Below are 21,498 nucleotides of genomic sequence, written 5' to 3'. Positions count from 1 at the left end.
GGACTGGGAGGGGAGTGAAAGATGGCTCAAGTCCTTGGGCCCCTGCACCTATGTGGGAGACTCAGAAGAAGCTCCTGGCTCCAGATTGGCGAAGCTCCGACTGTCGCGGCCAATTGGTAAGTGAACCATTGGATGGAAGACCTCTCTCTCTCTTTGCCTCTCCTCTCTCTGTGTAACTCTGACTTTCGAATAAGTAAATAAATCTTTAAAAAAAAAAGAAAATGGAATTAAAGGTTTATTTAAAAAACAAAACAAAAAAACCTGGGGCCAGTGCTGTGGCATAGTAGGTTAAGCTTCTGCCTGCAGCACCAGCATCCTATATGGGTGCCAGTTCATGTACCAGCTGCTCCACTTCCAATCCAGCTCTCTGCTAAGGCCTGGGAAAGCAGTGGAAGATGGTCCAAGTCCTTGGGCCCCTGCACCCATGTGGCAGATCCGGAAGAAGCTCCTGGCTTCGGATCTTCCCAACTCCAGCCACTGCGTGAACTAGCAGATAGAAGACTTCTCTGTCTCTGTCTCTCTCTCTCTCTGTAACTCTGCCTCAAATAATAAAATCTTTAAATAAAACAAAACAAAAACCTTAAGTGCAGTATCTTTCAACAGGTACCAAGGGCAAGTCAAAGTCCATGGCTTTTAATTTATATACCAACAGGAGCAACAAGTTTCTTAATTTCACATGTGGCTTGTTTCTCACTCTCACGAATCTGCACAGCTTTAAGGAGCATTCCTGGCCTACACCTGTGTCAGTCGCGGTTCCGGGGACACAGCTCACCTGCTGGATGTTGGCATTGTTGGGTCCATTAACACAATCTTCTAGCTCAGACAGACGGCTGGTTTTAGCCAAGGCAAAAATAAGCTCCGTCTCTACGTACGACTCATGGCTCCTCTTCCTGGCCATCTGCAGGAATTTAACTAGATCTTCCCAGTTGTCTAGATGGAAGACAAAGACACTGGTCATTTTCAACAATCCCTCCCATCCCACTCCCACCCTGGAGCCCACCCACACACAGCTCACTGAGAGCCCGCCTCAGGTCCTGCCCTCTAGCCCTGACCCAGGAGGGAGAAAGGGAAGGGGCAGAGCCACACAGGAAGCTCCCAGGGACGGGAGCCACCGAGTCCCCAAGCAAAGGCTTCTTCTGGGGACAAGAGAGGCTGGTGCCACAGCGACAGAAACGCCAGCAGATGATTCCCGGGACGCTTCGGGGTAAGTCAGGAACTTTACAATTACTACAACAGTGCTGTCGGTCATGCTTAAGCTGCCTCGCCTTGCGAGGGCGGGTGAGACAGACGCAGAGCTAGTGTCACTGACAGGATGACACTACCTCGAGTCTCTTGGAAAACGTTCACTGGGCTGTGCCCTCTGAAGTCACAGGCTCCTGGGAATCCCCCTGCCTTAGCCAGGTTTCACACGGGCGGGAAGTGGCGCCCCCTGGCGAGCAGATCTACTTACTGCTCCTGCTGGCTGCCTGGACGACCTCCAGGTAGGAAGAAGGGTCATCTGCTCGGATAAAGGAGTCAATAGCTTCCTTCACCAGTTCTTTGTGGAGCTGGGCACGGGCCAGCTGACTCCACACGGCAGGCTCATTGCACTTCTCTGCAAACTCATACGCGCGGTCCAGGTTGCCAATATGCTCGATCAGGACCTGGGGGTCAAAAAGAGGACCCGCGGTCTCCAACACGCGCACCCGTCTCTACCTGGTTCCTTACGCTGCCTCAAGTGGCAGGACCATTTTCAATTCTGCCCTCAGCAATGATGAACTTAGTATTTCTCAGATGGAAGAGCTGAGGGAGAGACCAGAGCTGCTGTGTGGGGAGACCAAGGGCAAATGGCCAGGCTTGGCTTCCCGGGCTGAGGGCAGAGCCCAGAGCAGCCTCCTATCTCAGGAAGAGAGGCAGCACGACAGGGCACTGGCTGCCAGCAGGCTCAGGGGAGTGCTGGTGTGAGAGCCACAGTGGGCAGAAACACACCTGCCAACCAGCCTGGAGGCCGGATCTGTGGCACGGGCCGCCGCCACGTGGCAGGGTGGTCCCTCTCAGAGCAAGGCCGTGGCCCACACGTGCACCCGACAGAAAGGCTTGTAGATGGAGGCTTCACAAGCATGCACAGAAACAGCACAGGAGGACATAAAGGTAGGACAGCAATTGAAGTGATACGTCCTGTGGTTCACACCCATTTGCAAATAAAGCCGGTAGGGGCTCAGACTGGAAAGAAGGGAGCTGGCTTAAGGGAAAAGAGTACCTGGGGAATGGGAAGGCGGGCAGGGGCCTGGAAGGATTGCTCTGGGTGCTCAACCACTGAGCAGACGCTGCTATTGGGGGCGTCCTGGTGGGAGTGTGTGTGGAGGAGTCGAAGGTGCACATGAGGATAAGGCAGGGCACCCCCAAATGCCCCAGTGGGGCCAAAGATGTGACCTTTTTGCTAGGTGCCCGCAGAGCTGCTGAGGAGAGAGGTGCTACCACCAGCAAATGGGAAGGGGCAGAGAAGAGCCCAAGAACTGAGAGGCACTGGAGGACTTGGGGTTCTGACACCGCCCCCCACCTCCCCACCCCCAGCAGTGAGCCACACTCCAGGAGGCGGCTGGCTGGGGTCCCACAAGACCACTGGTGGTCAGCCCACCTGGATGGCGGAGGCATTCACGTCAAACTTGCGGAAGATAGCGAAGGCCTCTTCGTAGAGCCCACTGCTCACAGCGATGCTGGCAATGTCTGGGGCGTCGTAGTTGTCCAGGCGACTGATATAGTCCATGACCCGCGTGCGGTCCGCCTTGACGGCGGTCAGGATCAGTAGATTCTGGAGGTTCCTGGGGAGAGGGGGAAAGGGGGGAAGGGCACGAAGGCTGCTCACAACACATGCCCGGCAAGCCAGGAAGTTTAAACACCAGCAGTTGACATGCATAGAGGGACAGGCAGCGGGAACAGGGTGTCTGTGACCATCCCCACGTCCCGGCTCCTGCCATCCTCACTGTGCCTTTCCCAGGTCTTAGCAGTTCTTGTCAGTTTTGCTGTATATCCTGTACCCCTGTGCAATGTACATTGTGTTTCACATTTTTAAACTTTCCTTTTCATTAATCACACTGGATGCATTCTTACAAAACTTCTTTTCCTTATTCAGAAGCATGGGGATGGGAAAAGAACAAGACAAGACACAATTTATTAAGACTCTAAAAAAGAAATAGCAGCTAGCCAGTGCTGTGGCGCAGGTTAAAGCCCTGGCCTGCAGTGCCAGCATCCCATATGGGCACCAGTTCGATTCCTGGCTGCTCCGCTTCCAACCCAGATCCCTGCTAATAGCTTGGGAAAGCAACAGAAAATGGTCCAAGTGCTTGGGTCCCTGCACCCATGTGGAAGACCTGGAAGATGCTCCTGGTTCCAGATCTGCCCAGCTTCGGCCATTTGGAGAGTGAACCAGTGGACAAAGACCCCTCTCTCTGCCTCTCCCTACCTGTAACCCCTACCTGTAACTCTGTCTTGAAAAAGTCTTAAAAAAATAAAAGAGAAATAACCACACAACCATTATCAATTGACTCGGAAAAGCATCTGACAAAAATCTAATATCCATTAATGATAAAAATCTCTCTACTAGAAGGATGCTTCCTGGATCTGACGCTGATGCCACCTAAGGCCTACAGCCAACATCAGGGTAAAGGTGGGAGGTGTGACCCTCTCCCCTAGGGTAGCACTGTAGAGTCAAAATCAAAATGGAGAGAGTGTGGCTAAAAGCTAATTGCAGATCTCTTGCTTCTGTACATTTTAGCTTTGCTTGCTAACGGCTAAGGGTGTATCTTGTGAAACTATGTGGGCCCAAATTCCCAGGAACTCAGTTGACAGAAATGTGTCCTTCACTGTTATCTTGGATCTGTTATTGGGTTTGTTATTGTTGTTAACTGTTATCTTATAACCATATCTTGGACCTGGATCTGTTACTGGGTTTGTTATTGTTATCTTACAACCATATTCTGTGTTTTTTTTTTTTTAATTATTCACTGCATACCAGGGGCCTGGTTTGAAATTGAGAGCCCTAGTAGACAGAATACTATAAAAAACTGTGTAACTCGCTGTCGGGCGTCACACTCTGGTAAAGAGTGTCAGGTCCCTGTCGGTTCCCAGTCCCAATTGGTTGCCTCGACCTTTTTTTTTTTTTTTTTTTTTTTTTTTTTTTTTTTTTTTTTTTTTGACAGGCAGAGTTAGACAGTGAGAGAGAAGATAGAGAGAAAGGTCTTCCTTCTGTTGGTTCGCTCCCCTAATGGCCGCTACGGCCAGCACCCTGCGCTGATTTGAAGCCAGGAGCCAGCTGCTTCCTCCTGGTCTCCTATGTGGGTGCAGGGCCCAAGCACTTGGGCCATCCTCCACTGCCCTCTTGGGCCACAGCAGAGAGCTGGACCAGAAGAGGAGCAACTGGGACAGAATCCAGCACTCCAACCAGGACTAGAACCCGGGGTGCCGGCGCTGCAGGTGGAGGATTAGCCTAGTGTGCCGCGGCGCTGGCCTTGACTCTCATTTTCAATAAAATTCATGTGTGACTGTCACTGGTTTTTGTAATATTCCATTTTAGCTGACGAGTGGATGCAATAGCACTTAAGAGAGGATGTCCACTCGGGGCTCCAAGCAAGGCAAGGCAAGGGAACAAAAGGCATCCAGGTTAGGAAGAAACAAAACTGTCCCAAAGTGACTCAAACAATTTCAAGGAACCTACCTACAAAGCAAATCCTAGACTAGGCGAGTTTAAGCAAGGTTGCAGAATCAAAGGTCAACATACAAGACTCAACGTGCTTCATGTACCAGCATTATTTAAGAACATATGGCCAAGAAAGATCGATGTACAACAGCTCCAAAGATGTTAATGCTTAGGAATAAATGTAATAAAATACAAATGTATTTTATTATCCCTGAAACTGTAATTGCTGATGGAAGAAATCAAAGATCTAAGTAAATGCAGAAACACATCACCTTTTAATATTACAAAGGCATAAACTCTCTCTAAATTGGCCCACAGATTTCATGCATTTCAAATAAAAAAAATCTCTGAAATTGTCTTGTAGATACAGATAAGCTAATTCTAAAAACTGTAAAAGAAGGCAAAAGAACCAGAATCGCTAAAACAATTTTGAAAAAGAATAAAGTTAGAGGAATCATACTACTAGGCCAATTTTTTAAAAAAAAAAGATTTATTTATTTATTTGAAAGTCACACAGAGAGAGGAGAGGTGCAGAGAGAGAGAGAGAGGGAGAGAGAGAGAGGTCTTCCATCCGCTGGTTCACTCCCCAATTGGCTGCAACTGATGGAACAAGGACATTCTCCCTCATTGCCCAAAAGAGATAAATATTGGAATGTATTCCTTGACCTTGAATCTCAATTCAGTCTCACACCCCATTGCCTTCATATCCCACCCTCTACAGAGCCACCTGAAAGACCAGTTGCTCCGAGCACTTGAAAGACCAATTCCAGGAATTCCCCTTTGCCTGCTGCCCCCTACCCCACCCCCATCCCCAGTCCTCCACATGTTCCATCATTGTGCACGTGGGGAGTTGGTCACCCACCTCTACGGATTTATTTTCTCTGAATAAATTCGGCCTGGCTGTAATTTCATACACTATCTCCTCTCTATTCTGCACCTCTTTTCCTAACAATTTGGTGCCCCTGTGTGAGGAGGCACCAATCTGCAACTCTTTTCCTAACAGCAATGGCCAGAGCTGCGCTATCTGAAGCCAGGAGCTTCTTCCGGGTCTCCCATGTGGGTGCAGGGCCCAAGGACTTGGGCCATCTTCTGCTTTCCCAGGTGATAACAGAGAGCTGGATGGGAAGTGGGGCAGCCAGGTCTTGAACTGGCGTCCACATGGGTTGCTGGTATTTCAGGTAGCAGATTTACCGGCTAGGCCACAGTGCTAGCCCTGCCAATTTTTTTAATTAAATTAAAAAATTCATTTGAGGGGCCAACACTCTGGTGTAGTAGTTAAACCTCTGCCTGCAGTGCTGGCATCTGGGTGCTGATTCAAGTCTCTACTTCCGATCCAGCTCAATGCTGATGGCCTGGGAAAGCAGTGGAAGATGGCCCAAGTGCTTGGGCCCCTGTATCCCAGTGGGAGGCCCAGAAAAATTCCTGGTTCCTGACTTTGGCTTGGTCCAGCTCCGGCCATTGTGGCCATTTGTGGGGGTGAACCAGTGGAAGAAAGACCACTCTCTCTGTAACTATCCATCTCAAGTAAGTAAGTAAATCTTTTAAAAGAAAATTTGAGAGGCAGATAGAGAGAGCTCCCCAGGTTCTGGCAGGGGAGCCTCCCCTAGGTGCCTGTCTAATGGATTTATTTATTGGTGGTTCACTGTCTCATCTGCTAGTTCCCTCCCCAAATGTCCGCAATGGTGTGAACTAAGCCAAAGCCAGAATCCAGGAACTCACTCCAGGTCTCCCATTCGGGTGGCAGAAAGCCAATCACTCGAGCCATCAATGCTGCCTCCCAGGGTCTGCATTAGCAGGAAGCAGGAGCAAAGGGCTGCAGCTGGGAACTGGACCCCAGTACTGCTCTGCTATGAGATGCAGGCCTCTTAACCAGGAGGTTGGCCAATTTTTGACGACGACACAAATGTGGCTGAATGGAGAAAGGGCAGTATTTCTACAAACAATGCTGCAACAACTGTGTTCGCTAGGGAGCTAGAACTTAGCTTATGTGTGTGTGAGGGGCCTGAGAAAAACAGCAGCTGCAAAAACTCACCTTGGAAGCAGCCCAGGATTTTACACTGCAAAATTCTGCCCAGACTCTGATATCTTTAGAGGTGGTCTCAGCCCTTCCCCCACGGGAAGCTCTCCAAGAGAGTCCTCTCTAAGTGGGAAATTCAGCCTCATAACATTGAGCAATAAATCCATTAGACAGGCACCTAGGGGAGGCTCCCCTGCCAGAACCTGGGGAGAAATTTTTCCCAATTGACACTCAGCAAACTCTTTGTCCTGGAGGAGGAGAAAGAGGAGGAGGGGCCGGCGCTGTGGCTCACGCGGCTAATCCTCCGCCTTGCGGCGCTGGCACACCGGGTTCTAGTCTCGGTCGGGGTGCCGGATTCTGTCCCGGTTGCCCCTCTTCCAGGCCAGCTCTCTGCTGTGGCCAGGGAGTGCAGTGGAGGATGGCCCAGGTGCTTGGGCCCTGCACCCCATGGGAGACCAGGAGAAGCACCTGGCTCCTGCCATCGGATCAGCGTGGTGCGCCGGCCACGGCGGCCATTGGAGGGTGAACCAACGGCAAAGGAAGACCTTTCTCTCTGTCTCTCTCTCACTGTCCACTCTGCCTGTCAAAAAAAGAAAAAAAAAAAAAAAAGAAAGAGGAGGAGGAGGAGTTGTTGGAGGAGGGGAAGGAGAAACTGGACCCCTTTCCCTTTTAAGCCACAGTCTGAATACAGACAGCCCATGCTCAGCCTGGCCTGCCAGGTGTATTCTCTCCACTTAATGACGTGACCTTGCCCTCCCTAGTGTGAGGGACTAGGCACTCTCTCTGGGATTCTGTCCCATCCATTCTGACAGATGCCCTACCCCCAATAAACCTGGCTACCTTGCTTATCACTGGCTTTTTGTCTCATGCCTGAAACCCACTCATCTCCGCTAAAACAGCTGGACACCCAAACGCAGAAAAGAGGAGCCTCACCCCAAATTTGACAACGAATCTTTGGATGCTGGGTCACAGATTTAAATGTAAAATAAAACTATAAAACTTGTAGGAGGAAACATATGAGAAGATCTTTGTGATCTGGGATTAGGCAAAGGATTCTTAGATTTAATACCAAAGCATAATCCATAAAAGAAGTTTATGAGGCCAGCACTGCAGCTCGCTTGGCTAATCTTCCGTCTGTGGCGCTGGCACCCCGGGGTTCTAGTCCTGGTTGGGGCACTGGATTCTGTCCCAGTTGCTCATCTTCCAGTCCAGCTCTCTGCTGTGGCCCGGGAAGGCAGTGGAGGATGGCCCAAGTGCTTGGGCCCTGCACCCGCATGGGAGACCAGGAGAAGCACCTGGCTCCTGGCTTTGGATCAGCTCAGCTCTGGCCATTGCAGCCTGCTGGGGAGTGAACCAGCGGGTGGAAGACCTCTCTCTCTCTCTCTCTCTCTCTCTGTGTGTGTGTGTGTGTCTCCACCTCTCCCTGTAATTTTTTCAAATAAATAAAAATAAAAATTTTATTTTTTTAGTATTTATTTCAGCCGGAGCTACGCCGATCCAAAGGCAGGAGCCAGGAGCTTTTTCCAAGTCTCCCACACTGGTGCAGGGGCCCAAGGACTTGAGCCATCTTCTACTGCTTTCCCAGGCCATAGCAGAGAGTTGGATTGGAAGTGGAGCAGCCGTGACTAGAACTGGTGCCCATATGGATGCCGGCACCGCAGGCAGAGGATCAACCTAGTACGCCAAGGCGCCAGCCCCTATTTTTTTACATAAAAATAAATGTTAAAAAAAAAGTGAGAAGATGTGGACTCGCCTTCACCTAAGGGAATGCACGTGGATGAGAAATAAGCACCCAGGAAGTAGTTCAAGTTCATTAGCCATCAGGGAAACACGCACTGAAACCACAACGTGTACCACTATACATTATACACGTGTTACCATGGCTAAAATAAGAAATCCCACGAATACACTAATGCCACTGAAGACGTGGAGCAACTAGAACGCTCACATGTTGCTGGAAGGAACACAAAATGGTACGGCCCTGCCGGACAACAGTATTTTGGCGGGTTCTGAAACAGTTACACGCACAGAGACCCCATGGCTCCGTGACTGCCGGGTAAGTTCCCAGCAGCTCTGTTCATGATCACCCCATGCTGAAAACAACCCACAAGCCCTCCAAAGTGTGTGCGGACAAACTGGGATATTCATAGAATAGGACGCCATTCAGCAGTGGAAAAAAAAAGGAACTGATGAATCCCAAAGGTACTGCCACTCTGCTGAGTGAGAAATCCTGGCCTTTTTTTTTTTTTTTTTTAATTTACTTATTTGAGAGGCAGTTAGTTATAGAGAGGTCTTCCATCTGCTGGTTCACTCCCCAAATGGCTGCTACAGCAAGAGGAAGGCTGATCTGAAACCAGGAGCTTCCTCCAGGTCTCCCATGTGGGTGCAGGGGTCCAAGCACTTGGGCCATCTTCTACTGCTTTCCTAGGCCATCAGCAGAGAGCTGGATCATTAGTGGAGAAGCTGGGAGTCAAACTGGCATCCATATGGGATGTCGGCACAGCAGACAGATGCTTAACCAACTACACCACAGCGCCAGCCCCAGCCCGTCTTAACAGACTGCATACTGTCTGATTCCATTTACAGGACATTCCTGAAATGGCAACACTAGAGGGATGGGGGTTGCCAGGGGCTGGGGCTGGCAGCACGCAGGAGCTTTGCAGCGGGTGGGCCCACTCTGTATCGTGACTGGGCTGCCCGTATGGCAACACGCGCTCCTGCCCCTGGTACTGCACAGGCAGGGCAATTTCACTGAACAGGGACGGAAACAAACACAGTGTTCACGCAGGTTCTAGGACTCATCCGGGCTAACTGTACCACAACTTCTCTCCTGAGGATCATGTGGATTGCTCTCACAGTCTTGGCTCCCTTGAGTATTCCTGTCCATGTCTCCTAATTCACACACGTCACGTTTGGTTAGACTTCCCAACAGAGAAAAATGGCTGGGCTTGTGACTCTCCTGGCAGCAAACAGCTTTCCCCCGACACCCGCTGCTCAACATTCTCATCAACACTGATTAGGAGGCTGCTGCTTGCAGGGGAGGGTGCAGACGGCCTGAGGCTCAAACGCTGCCCTCCCCCCACCCAGAGCCCTGTTCCAGTGCTCTGCTTTTTTTTTTTTTTTTTTTTTTTAAATAAGGTTGCTTGGGTTTTTCCATTACGTCTTCTCCATCCTGGGCTTTTTGCTAGTTATATTGTTGGAAATGGCTTCTCCTCATCTATAGCTTCCCTTTTTGTCATATATAATTTTTGAAGATTTATTTATTTATTTGAAAAGCCTAATTACACAGACTGAGGAAGAGACAGAGATCTTGCATCTGCTAGTTTACTGCCCAAATGGTCACACTAGCTCGGGTTGGGCCAGCTGGAAGTCAGGGGCTTGAAACTCCATCTGGGTCTCCCATATGGGTGCAGGGGTCCAAGCACTTGGACTATCTTCGCTGTTTATCTAGGTGCATTAGCAGGCAGCTGGATTTTAAGTGGAGTGGCCAGGATTCAAACCCACACTCCAACATGGCTACTGAAACAGGTGGCATGGAGCCGGTGCTGTGGTGTAGTAGGTTAAGCCTCCACCTGAGGTGCCAGTATGTGCACTGGTTAGAGTCCTGGCTGCTCCACTTCCAATTGAGCAGGTTAATGAACCTGGGAAAGCAGCAGAAGATGGCCCAAGTGCTTGGGCCCCTGCACCAGTGTGGGAGACCGGGAAGAAGCTCCTGGCTTTGGATAGGCCCAGCTCTGGCCATTGCAACCACCTGGGGAGTGAACCAGCAAATGGAAGACATCTCTCTCTGTCTATGACTCTGCCTCTCAAATAAATATTTTTTTTGCAGGGAATTTGTTTATTGAGCATTAATGTTAACCATTCTAAATTGAATATTCACTCAGGAGTTTTGTCACTCTCTTGTCAAAGGACATAATGGAAAAACATTGCATAGAACTCAAGCATGAAAATAATAATTAGCAAAATATCTAGCAACAAGTATATGTGCTACATTTAAAAAATTAATCCAGACAAAAATAATCTGAAATATCTCTCTGATTTGGAAGGCTTAAAATGTTCTCTTATATTTTATTTGAGGGTTTCTTTGTCTTTGTTTTTTTACAAACTGTCACTGTACAAAGAGTTCAAATGGCCTCTAAAACGACTGCCTTAAAACTGCTGGCTTTCAGTAACAGAGGTATAATTTGAATTAACATCAGAGCTTTCTAAAATGGCACAGGACAGGAATAAGACTTTCTCTAGGGGCCAGCGCTATGGCATAGTGGGTAAAGCCACTGCCTGCAGTGCCAGCATCCCAAATGGGTACCGGTTCTAGTCCCGCCTGCTCCACTTCTGATCCAGCCTGCTGCTGTGGCCTGGGAAAGTAGTATAAGATGGCCCAAGTCCTTGGGCCCCTGCACCCGCATGGGAGACCCGGAAGAAGCTCTTGGCTTCGGATCGGCACAACTCTGGCTATTGCGGCCATTTGGGGGGTGAACCAGCAGATGGAAGACCTCTCTCTCTCTGCCTCTCCTTCTCTCTCTGTGTAACTGATTTTCAAATAAATAAATAAATCTTTAAAACAAACAAAAGGACTTTCTCTAGTACCCAAAACCTGCTGTGTCTCTCCCTTGGCTGAGGAACACAGACCCGGACAGCTCTAATGCTGCCACAGTGCCCTAGAATGCTTTGACAGAGGCTGGCACACTTCATTTCCTTTGCTGACTCTGATGACACTGGGCCAAACAGAAAACGAAGAGAACACTGACAATGGTAACTGACAGAGCAATTAGCTCTGGACCTGGAAGGTCTGGTAAAGCTGATGACCATTCAGAATCAGGTTCTCAAAAGAAAAACAGTTTTCAAAATTAGGCCAAAAAGGCCTCCATTAAAGAAAAAGTGCCAAGAATGATTTAAGTTTTAAAGTTTATATGCTCCTGGGAGACTATGAACAACACAAAATGCAGCTTTGCAGAGCAAGTTTATAGGGTTTATAGAATAATGGTCTTTCTAAAGTTTTGCCTGATGTTTAAAATGTCATAAGCGATGTACTATGTCACCATAGGAAGCCATTCAATTAACTATATCCAACTAGAAGTAACTTCAGAAATGCTTTGAAAAAGGACAATGACAGAACTTGCAAATATGAAAAACCTGTCTCCAAATTTAGAGTATATACTCTTACCTACCAATTGCCAGTTCTTAAAATAGAAGACTACTGCATGTCCAGATACTCCATCTTAATCAAGGTTAGCACTAACACAGAAATCTTCATAGAACTGTATTGTTGCAAAATATTGTCAACACTTCTCAAATGCACCATTTATGCTATACCTCACTTTTGTTTTTACTTCCCTTATAAGATTAAAATAATGAATAAATATGGTCTTTGAAAGTCCTAAGTAGAAATTTAAAATAAGGTAGTGTTATTAACTTCCTGCTAGAACTGGCTTAAAGTCTACTTACCAAATAAGAATGGTAAACTTTATTTATTTTTTTAGAATAGTAAACTTTAATTTTACTCAGAAAGGAGATGAATTCTGATCTACTCCTAATGGCTACTTAAAACATCTCATCATTTTAGTTTAGTTTAGTTTATAGCAATTTTCTGGGAATATATTATTGTTGTACATTAGAAAAAAATCCAACCAACTATATAAATTATCTAATTGTCAACCTTTTGACAGAAACAAAACATTCTTTTGAAAAATCTAGAATAATCTGAGAATTACCAGTGCTGTTCATTAAAAATTGATGAATAATAAATGCAGTTTATTTTGTTACCAAAGCAAAAATGGGATGGTAAATTTCCAAATGGAACATGTCAAAGAACAAGAACTAGAACAATGGTAACATTTCATAAAAAAAAAATCTTGGCTAGCGCCACGGCTCACTAGGCTAATCTTCCGCTTGCGGCACCGGCACACCGGGTTCTAGTCCCGGTCAGGGCACCAGATTCTGTCCCGGTTGCCCCTCTTCCAGTCCAGCTCTCTGCTGTGGCCCAGGAAGGCAGTGGAGGATGGTCCAAGTGCTTGGGCCCTGCACCCCATGGGAGACCAGGAGGAAGCACCTGGCTCCTGGCTTCAGATCGGCGCTGTGCACCGGCTGTAGCAGCCATTTGGGGGGTGAACCAACGGAAGGAAGACCTTTCTCTTTGTCTCCCTATCTCACTAACTCTGCCTGTCAAAAAAAATCTTAAAAAAATAAAAGGGGGGGCTTAACCCAGAGCCACGACACCAGCCCTCCTTTCTTCCATTTTTATGATAAAATTCTTAAGTAGAACACAGTCCTATTGGTTTTTCACTAAAGGTTGATGTTTTCTAGTGATTGGCTTAAGAATTTATTAGGTCATAAAATTACATTTTTCTAAATGTAAACTCTAAAGATAGCAGTTTTTTCTTTCACCCTTAAATTTTTCTTTTTTAATTTCTCATAGCATGCACAATTTTAATTGTTTCACATATGGATAAACCAACTGTCTCAACACCACCTACTGAAAAGTCCAATGTTTCCATCTGTACAGTCAGTTCTACCACAGATAAACTATTTTACATACATGTGGATTATATTTTAGGGCTCTTTATTCTATTATGATGTCTCATTTCTCTATTCCTTTGCCAAAATCATCATGCCACTCCCAGGTCTTAGGTAAATTACTTTCCATTTCAGGAACATCTTGGGACTATTTTTCTGACCTTTTACTCTTTTGACTTAAATTTTACAGTCTTGGGGTGGACATCTGGTTTGAAGACGCTACATGGGACACCTGCACCAAAGCCTGGGTTTTATGTCCTGGCTCTGCTGCCGACTCCAGCTCCCTGGGGTGCACACTCTGGGAGACAGAGCGCAGGGATGGCTCAAGCAGTTACAGACTCCTGCCACTCACGTGGGAGACCTGGATGGAGCTCCCAGCTCCTGGCTTCAGCCTAGCCCAGCCCTGGTTATGGTGGGCATTTGGGGAGTAAAAAGTGAGTGGGAGCATTCTACGTTTCTGCCTCTCAGATAAATAAAATATGGATTGCCACTGATACTGGATTGAATTTGATTTAGAATTGGTGTCTTTCCACAAGATTTCCTGATCACTGCTGAATTATATCAAGCTGCTTGAATAGAATGACAGATGTTCACTTTGTTCTTTACAGTTATTTCACTTTTGGGTCTGTTTTTCTTTAATAATCAAGCCTACTTATTAAATACATTATGTAAATTAATTTCAGCAAGCTTAATTACCTGTTAATGGTTACACCTAAATTTTTAAGATTTTATTTATTTGAAAGGCAGAGTTAGAGAAGGAGAGAGAGACAGAGACAGAGACAGAGACAGAGACAGGGAAAGCAAGCTTTTACTCTCTGGTTCACTCTCCAAATGGCCGCAAAGGCCAGAGCTGGGCTGGGCCAAAGCCAGGAACTTCTTCCAGGTTTCCCATGTGGGTGCACAGGCCTAAGCACCTGGGCCATTCTCCGCTGTTTTCCCAGGGCATTAGCAGGGAGCTAGATTGGAAGCAGAGCAACTGGGACTTGAATTGGCACCCATATGGGATGTAGGCATTACAGGCAGAAGCTTAATCTGCTACACCACAATGCTGGTCCCTTTAAGATAATTTAAAAATACATTTATTATTCTCTTAATTTTTTAGAGTTATTTAGGTATTTGACAGGCAGAGTAATGGAGGATAGGGGAGGATCTACCATTCACTGGGTCATCTCTAAATGGCCACAAAAGCCAGGTCTGGACCAGAAAGGAGCCAGGAGCTTTTTCCTGATCTTCCTTGTGGGTAGCAGGGGTCCAAGTACTTAGGACATCTTCTGTTGCTCTCCCAGGCACACTAGCAGGGAGATGGACTGGAAGCAGAGCAGCTGGGATTTGAACTAACACTCCGATATGGAATACTGGCATTGCAGGAGGCAGCTTAACCCACTGTACCACAATGTCAACTCCTATTGTCCTTTTTATGTGTGTGTGTGTATTTTTTTTAAAAGATTTATTTTATTCATTTGAAAGAGTTACAGAGAGAGGTAGAGACAGAGAGAGGGGTCTTCCATCCACTGGTTCACTCCCCAGAAGGCCGAGACGGCCAGAGCTGTGCCGATCCAAAGCCAGGAGCCAGGAGTTTCCTCCTGTTCTCCCACATGGGTGCAGGGGCCCAAGGACTTGGGCCATCTTTCACTGATTTCCAAGGCCATAGCAGAAAGCTGGATTGGAAGAGGAGCAGCCAGGACTAGAACTGGTGCCCATATGGGATGCCGGCGCTTCAGGCCAGGGCTTTAACCCACTGTGCCACAGCACCAGCCCCTGTGTGTGTATTTTAATATACTTATTGTTTCTTTATATAGTTGTTCCATCAATTACTTTAGAGGCATGTTAAAATCTTCCACTATGATATTTTTGCCCATATCTCCTTACACGGCTGCTAATGTTTGCTTGTTTAGCTAGAGGCTACATTATTAGGTACATATAAATTCAGGCTATCTCCCTGACGATGGAACTTTTCATCATTACGTATGTGGCTCTCGTATTCAGCAATGCTTTTTACTTGAAAGTCTATTTTGTGTGATACTAATACCACCAGGTTTGTTTGTTTCAGGTTTGGTATTTGCATAATGATCTTTTTGTTCTTTTATAGCATGTCAACCTTGCATAACCCTTGTTTTAGATACGCTATATAAAGAGCATGTTCATGGTCTTGTTTCTCTATGCATTCTGATCATCTGTGTCTTTTTACAAATATTACCCATTTTTAAAAAATATTTATTTATTTCAGAGACAAAGAAAGACATGGATGGAGAGATCTTTCATCTAGCTGGTTCACTTCCCAAATACCCAAACTCAACTTGGGTCTCCTGTGTGGGTGTACCAGCCTCTGCCTCCCAGGGTGCCCATGACCAAGAAGTGGAGTCAGAATTCAGTCTCCCAGGCCCTCTGCTACAGCATGCAGTAGTCCACAGCAGTGTCTTCACCACTGCACCAAGTGCCCACCTCCATCCTTGTCGCTCACCTGGAGCATACGATCCACTAACCTTTAGCACACTTGCTGTCATTATTTGGATTCGCTTCTGTCACCGCATTTTATACTTGCCATCTGTCCCTACCTCTTCTATGTACCTTTCGCGACCTTTTTTGGGGCTGACAGTTTTCCATCCTATTTTTTTTTTTAACATTCAACTGGTTTAGAAGTTAGACACTCAGCTCTGATAGTGGATCCGCTTGCAATTTTAATAAGGAATACTTGGCTAAGACTAACCCTAATTATTATCTTCTTCCTACAATACTACCTCCCAACTTATACTCAGCTACTAAGAATTTTAGCTCCTTTTACCTAACACTGCAATGTATTTTTGTTTTATACGGACACTGTTGTTTTGCTCTTCTTTTTTTTCTTGCACCCATGTGGGATTGTTTTCCTTTTGCTTAAAATGCATCTCCCAGAAGTTCCTTTACAGTAGCTCAGCTAGTCATAAACTCTCACATTCAATCTATACAAAAATATCTATCTCATCTTACTCTTATTTTTAAGAAAGCACACCGTTTTAAGTTGACAACTACTTCTCTGAGCATCTTATCATTTTACTCTTTGATTTCCACTGAGGGTATTGATAAACATCCTGTCTCATTCACAGTCCTTTGTAGGAAGTTTATCTTTTCTTTGGATATATATATTTTTAAAAATTTATTTATTTACTTGAAAGAGTTACAGAGAGAGGGAGAAAGAGAGAGGTCTTCCATCTGCTGGTTCACTCCCCAAATGGCTGGAGATGCACCGTTCCAAAGCCAGGAGCCAGGAGCGTCTTCTGGGTCCCCGGTGTGGGTGCAGGGGCCCAAGCACTTGGGTGTCCTCTGCTGCTTTCCCAGGCCATTAGCAGGGAGCTGGATAGGAAGTGGAGCATCCGGGACTCGAATCAGTGCCCAGATGGGATGCCGGTGTCGCGGGTGGTGGTTTCCCTGCTACGCCATCGCGCCGTGCCGGCCCCTCTCTGGATAGTGTTAAATATGCTATTTGGTATTCTGCAGTTTTGCTATATGTGTGTAAGGTGGATTTGAAAAGTTAATCCTCCTTGGGATTTGCTGAGCATCCTGAATCTGAAGGCTGGAAATATGTCAGGTTTGTTACAGTCTCCATTATTCTCGCCCAGATAGCCTATCTTTCACGCTCTGCTCAGACCTTTGATTGGATCTCCTGTCAACCTCTGCATTTCTTAATGTTTCATATTTTCTACCCATTTATCTCAGCTACAGTTTTGCATTTGTTCGAACCTATCTCCCAGCTCACTGATTCTGTAATGCTGCTGAATCCGGTTTATTTCAGATTGTGTGGGTGTGACTCAGCGTTACTTGGTACTTAAACAGTATCTGTTCACTCTTTTTTGGATCTGAATCCACTACATGGGGCTGGCACTACGGTGCAGCAGGGTAAGCTGCCACTTGTGATGTCGACATCCCACACTGGAAAACCAGTTTTGAGTCCCAGCCGCTCTGCTTCTGATCCAGCTCCCTGCTCATGTGCCTGGGAAAGCAGCAGCAGATGCCCAAGTGCTTGGGCCCCTGCACCCACGTGGGAGACCGGGAAGAAGCTCCTGGCTCCTGGCTTCAGATTGGTGCAGCTCCAGCCATTGCAGCTATCTAGGGAGTGAACCAGCAGAGGGAAGACCTTTCTTTCTGTCTCTCTCTCACTGTCTGTAACTCTACCTATCAAATAAATAAAATCTTAAAAAAAAAATAAGGGAGACTTTCTGTTGGGATCTGGCTGGCCTCAACACAGGGCTAAGCAACCTAGTTAGTGCATCCTTGCATTTAAAAGGGGTTTCTTAGCAGACAACATACCTTTTGTCCTGTGTCCTGCAGGGTATAAAGATTATAGCCTGGGCTCAACATCAGCCAGACTGTGTTCTTTTCTGGGTTTCGGTCCACTTAAAATTTAATTAATTAATTCCTTTATTTTTCACTTCAAAAAAGAAAGGCGGGGAGACACAAGACAGAACTTCCATTCGTTGGTTCACTCTCCAAATGCCTGCAACACCCGGGGCAGCGACTGACCAGGCCAAAGCCAATAGGCCAGAATTTAATCCAGGTCTCTTATGTGGGTGGCAGGGATCCAAGTACTTGAGTCATTACCTTCTGCCTCCCAGGGTACACATTAGCAGGAAGCTGGAGTCAGAAGTGAACCAGGCCCTGTGATATAGAATATGCATGCCAGACACCAGCCCTTATTTTTATTTATTGTGAAATCTCAGCTATCTTTACTTGCCAGCTCACTGATTCATTTTAACACACAGTTCATGTGATTTTCCCCAGTGCCTGGATCTGTCTTGGTCTCTAAGTACCCAGACCATGTACTACCCATGCTGGGCTATTTCCACTGACAAATAAAACGACGTGTGTCAGACAATCACAGACAGCGAAATCCTGAAGCCCCTGTGTGTGCTGGAAAGCAGCAGTGTTTAGGAGACAGCAGAATGGGAATCCCCTTCCAGTGTCTGCAGGCAAACACCGGTCAGCAGAGGCTGCTCAGACCGCAGGCAGGCCTGCTCGCCACCTCACACACCGGAATGCTGCTGGCATCCATAATCAGTCAGAGCTTGTGATCCCATTAGAACAGAATTTCACACTCCATAATGTACCACAGAGAAATCCCAAAGTTAAAGACCACACACATGGGGGCCAGCGTTGTGGTGTAGCTGGTTAAACTGCCACCTGTGACGCCAGCATCCCATATGGGCACCGGTTTGAGGCTCAGCTGCTCCACTTCTTCTTCTTCTTCTTCTTTTTTTTTTTTTTTTTTTTAAGATTTATTTTATTTATTTGAAAGAGAGAGATTCAGAGAGAATTAGAGGCAGAGAAAGAGGTCTTCCACCCACTGGTTCACTCCCCAGATGGCTGCAACGGCCGGAGCTGTGCCAATCCGAAGCCAGGAGCTGCTCCACTTCTGATCCAGCTCCCTGCTAACGGCCTGGGAAAAGCAGGAAAGGATGACCCACGTGTTTGGGCCCCTGCCACCTATTAGAAGACCTGGATGAAGCTCCTGAACTCCCTGGCTGTTGTGGCTATCTCAGAAGTGCACCAGCAGATGGAAGATCTCTCTCTCTCTCTCAAATACACAAATCTTGTATAAAAATCTTATATAACCCAGCCCAGAACCTCTGCTAGTGAATTTATTTTTTTTAAATACATTTTAAAATTTATTTATTTGAGAGGTAGCATTACAGAAAGAGGAAAAGACAGAGAGGTGGATCGAAGAGGAGCAGCCGGGACATGTGGGATGCTGGTGCTGCAGGCACAGGCTTAGTCTACCTCACCACGGTGCCACAGCAATGGCCCCGATAGTGAATTTTTTTTTTTTTTTTGACAGGCAGAGTGGACAGTGAGAGAGAGAGACAGAGAGAGAAAGGTCTTCCTTTGCCGCTGGTTCACCCTCCAATGGCCGCCGCTGCAGCCGGCGCACCGCGCTGATCCTGGCAGGAGCCAGGAGCCAGGTGCTTTTTCCTGGTCTCCCATGGGGTGCAGGGCCCAAGCACCTGAGCCATCCTCCACTGCACTCCCTGGCCACAGCAGAGGGCTGGCCTGGAAGAGGGGCAACCGGGACATAATCCGGCGCCCCAACCGGGACTAGAACCCGGTGTGCCGGCGCCGCAAGGTGGAGGATTAGCCTAGTGAGCCGCGGCGCCGGCTCCGATAGTGAATTAAAAGAGGTGACCTACCAGGCGGCCCTGTGCCAAAGCATGCCTTCCTACCTGCAAGATGTCCGCCCATGCTGCAGCTTCCACCCAGAATACTCAGCCCCACCACAGCTCCCACTCACCTGGTCTCTATGCCTGGCTCCCAGCAAGTCTTCCCTTCAATATGCTTCTCCCGGCACCTCTTTCTAAGCTATGCACACCCTGGTTTTAAGAGCTTCACACGCACTTGGACCCCACGAGGCCCTCATGAAATGCTGGCTCCCCATCTCTGAGCACTGCTGCTGTGCCAGAGTGTGGGCCAAAGCTGAAAGAGGGATGGAGGCTTCTAGAAAAAGGCTGATTTAGAAGTAGGATTCAGGTAAAAGAAGGGGAAGGCTGGACTGAACTTACAGGAGGGGCAAGTGGACTGGCCACGAGCCTGGGTGTCAGAGGACGGGGAGGCAGACAGGTGAAGCCAAACAAGATCACAAGGGGCGTGAACACTGAGCAGACGCCTGGAGCTGAGCGAGCCCACGGCTGTCCCTGGCGCACCCTCACCTGTGCTCACTGAAGATGGAGTTGTCCAGAACAATCTTCTCCAGCAGCTCGATCAGCTCATTGGGCAGGTCGGCTGTCATAAAAGCCTTGACAGTGACGGAGACCTCCTCAGGATCCTGTGTCTCTGACAAGGCTGTCTGTACCACCTGGTTTTGAAAGAGCCCGATCAGAGTGGAACAAGGCTGGTTCTGCGAAGGCAGAGGGAAGCGGTGGCCCCCTCCGTGGCGCTCTGGGGCGGGCCCAGAGAAATGGCAGGCTTCTCGAGCTGGACAGTGAAGGGCCACCTGCAGCAGGAGCTCTCAGGGAATCCTGTTTTCTCTGCTTTGACATCAAACGGGCTATAGGCTCTTACCTCTGCTCCATGGACCACAGTGCCTAAATTTACTCCAAGGCCAGTAACGACGCACAAAGCTTGTGTCTGCTTCCATCCGTGATTTTAAAGCCACTACTCCCAGCAGACACTTCGGCAGCCATTCAGACATGGCTGGGGCCTGTGGCAGCCTCCTGGCTAGCAGAGCACCACTGCCGCTGTGGCACAGTCCACCGCAGGGGTGCCAGCAGGTGCAATCAGGGCACCCTTCAAAAACTCAGCGGTGGGAGCAGAGGCCGTTATCCCAAGAGCACACGCCCCCAACGAGAGCAGGCTGGAGGGCAGCACTCTCCCTCTGCCCTTTGTGCGGGGACCTGCAGTGCCTCTAGAGACCTATCCTGGGGGCCAAGTGTTTGGTGTCCCTCAGGGGTGGGCTCTAGCCATAAATTAAGGGGAAAGAGCAGCCGGCTCTGAGGGGGCCTTAGGCAAGCCATGAACTTCCATCTTAAAGGAACTGAAACCAAAGTCAACCAAGGCCACCTCCTGGGTGGTCTCTCGGTTCTCAACGCCCTTGTGAGATGTATAAGTTCTGCCCCTGTGGAGTTTGTAAGTCACAACAGCAAATAGGGGAGTCACAGAAAAGTAGCAATTACAGTAGCCCAGGAACCCAACTGGGGAACCCAGGGGGTCGGAGGAGGGGTCCCATGCCACAGCACACGTAGCCCAGCCAACTGCAGCATCTAACTGTTCACTCTCGAAAACCTTAGAGCAGCTTGAATAAGTACACATGGGTCGTTTTAAGGGCAAAACTACATTTCCACCACAGATTCCAGTCAACACAGGACACCCAGCCTAGGTTACCTCAGGACATTGCTTTCTCCAAGTAAACTTTCTGTAATAAGGTTCTACACCAGACACCAGGAACAGTCTGCCTGTGTCACGTGCCCCCAGTCAGAGGGCACTGCAGGAGAGTATCCCCCCAGGAGGTGGCTTCAGCATTCAATTAAGCAGATGGAAGGACCAGACCAGCACAGAAACAGGAAGACTGGGAGCTCCCGCTGGCTTGAGTCCCATGCAGTACTGAAGCTCCCCTGCCTGGGGCCAACACCAGCCAGGTCACCTGTGTGGCAGGCCAGGTGGCTGATGTCTGTGAACCTGGAGCTGGATCCCCAGCAGAACCCAAACAGACGCTGGCCCTGGCACTTTGCTGTCCAATGTTTCCGCCAGGTTCGGGATGAGGTGGATTAAATCTGCAGGCAAATCCTCCAGACTGGGAAGGCAAAGGCTGAAACAGTAACTTTCCAAAACA

General features: G+C 47.9%; 1 protein-coding gene across 6 annotated transcripts in view; it reads right to left on the bottom strand.

Moving 5' to 3' along the window:
* The window catches only part of CLTCL1 (clathrin heavy chain like 1), a 108,506-nt gene that overhangs the window by 18,529 nt on the left and 68,479 nt on the right, over positions 1–21,498 (bottom strand). For all 6 annotated transcript variants that reach the window (XM_089323602.1, XM_089323601.1, XM_089323600.1 and 3 more), the window contains 4 exons: positions 19,880–20,025; positions 2,618–2,801; positions 1,451–1,643; positions 773–930 (listed from right to left, as the gene is read on the bottom strand). In XM_089323602.1, the coding sequence (XP_089179728.1) occupies positions 773–930; positions 1,451–1,643; positions 2,618–2,801; positions 19,880–20,025 (681 nt within the window). The remainder of the gene's footprint in view (positions 1–772; positions 931–1,450; positions 1,644–2,617; positions 2,802–19,879; positions 20,026–21,498) is intronic.

Source organism: Oryctolagus cuniculus, chromosome 21, assembly GCF_051225735.1.
Source record: "Oryctolagus cuniculus isolate XC-2025 breed Fujian yellow rabbit chromosome 21, ASM5122573v1, whole genome shotgun sequence".
NCBI classification, from domain to species: Eukaryota; Metazoa; Chordata; class Mammalia; order Lagomorpha; family Leporidae; genus Oryctolagus; species Oryctolagus cuniculus.
The sequence above is the reverse complement of the archived record's forward strand: the minus strand, read 5'-3'. Positions and strand labels throughout refer to the sequence as shown.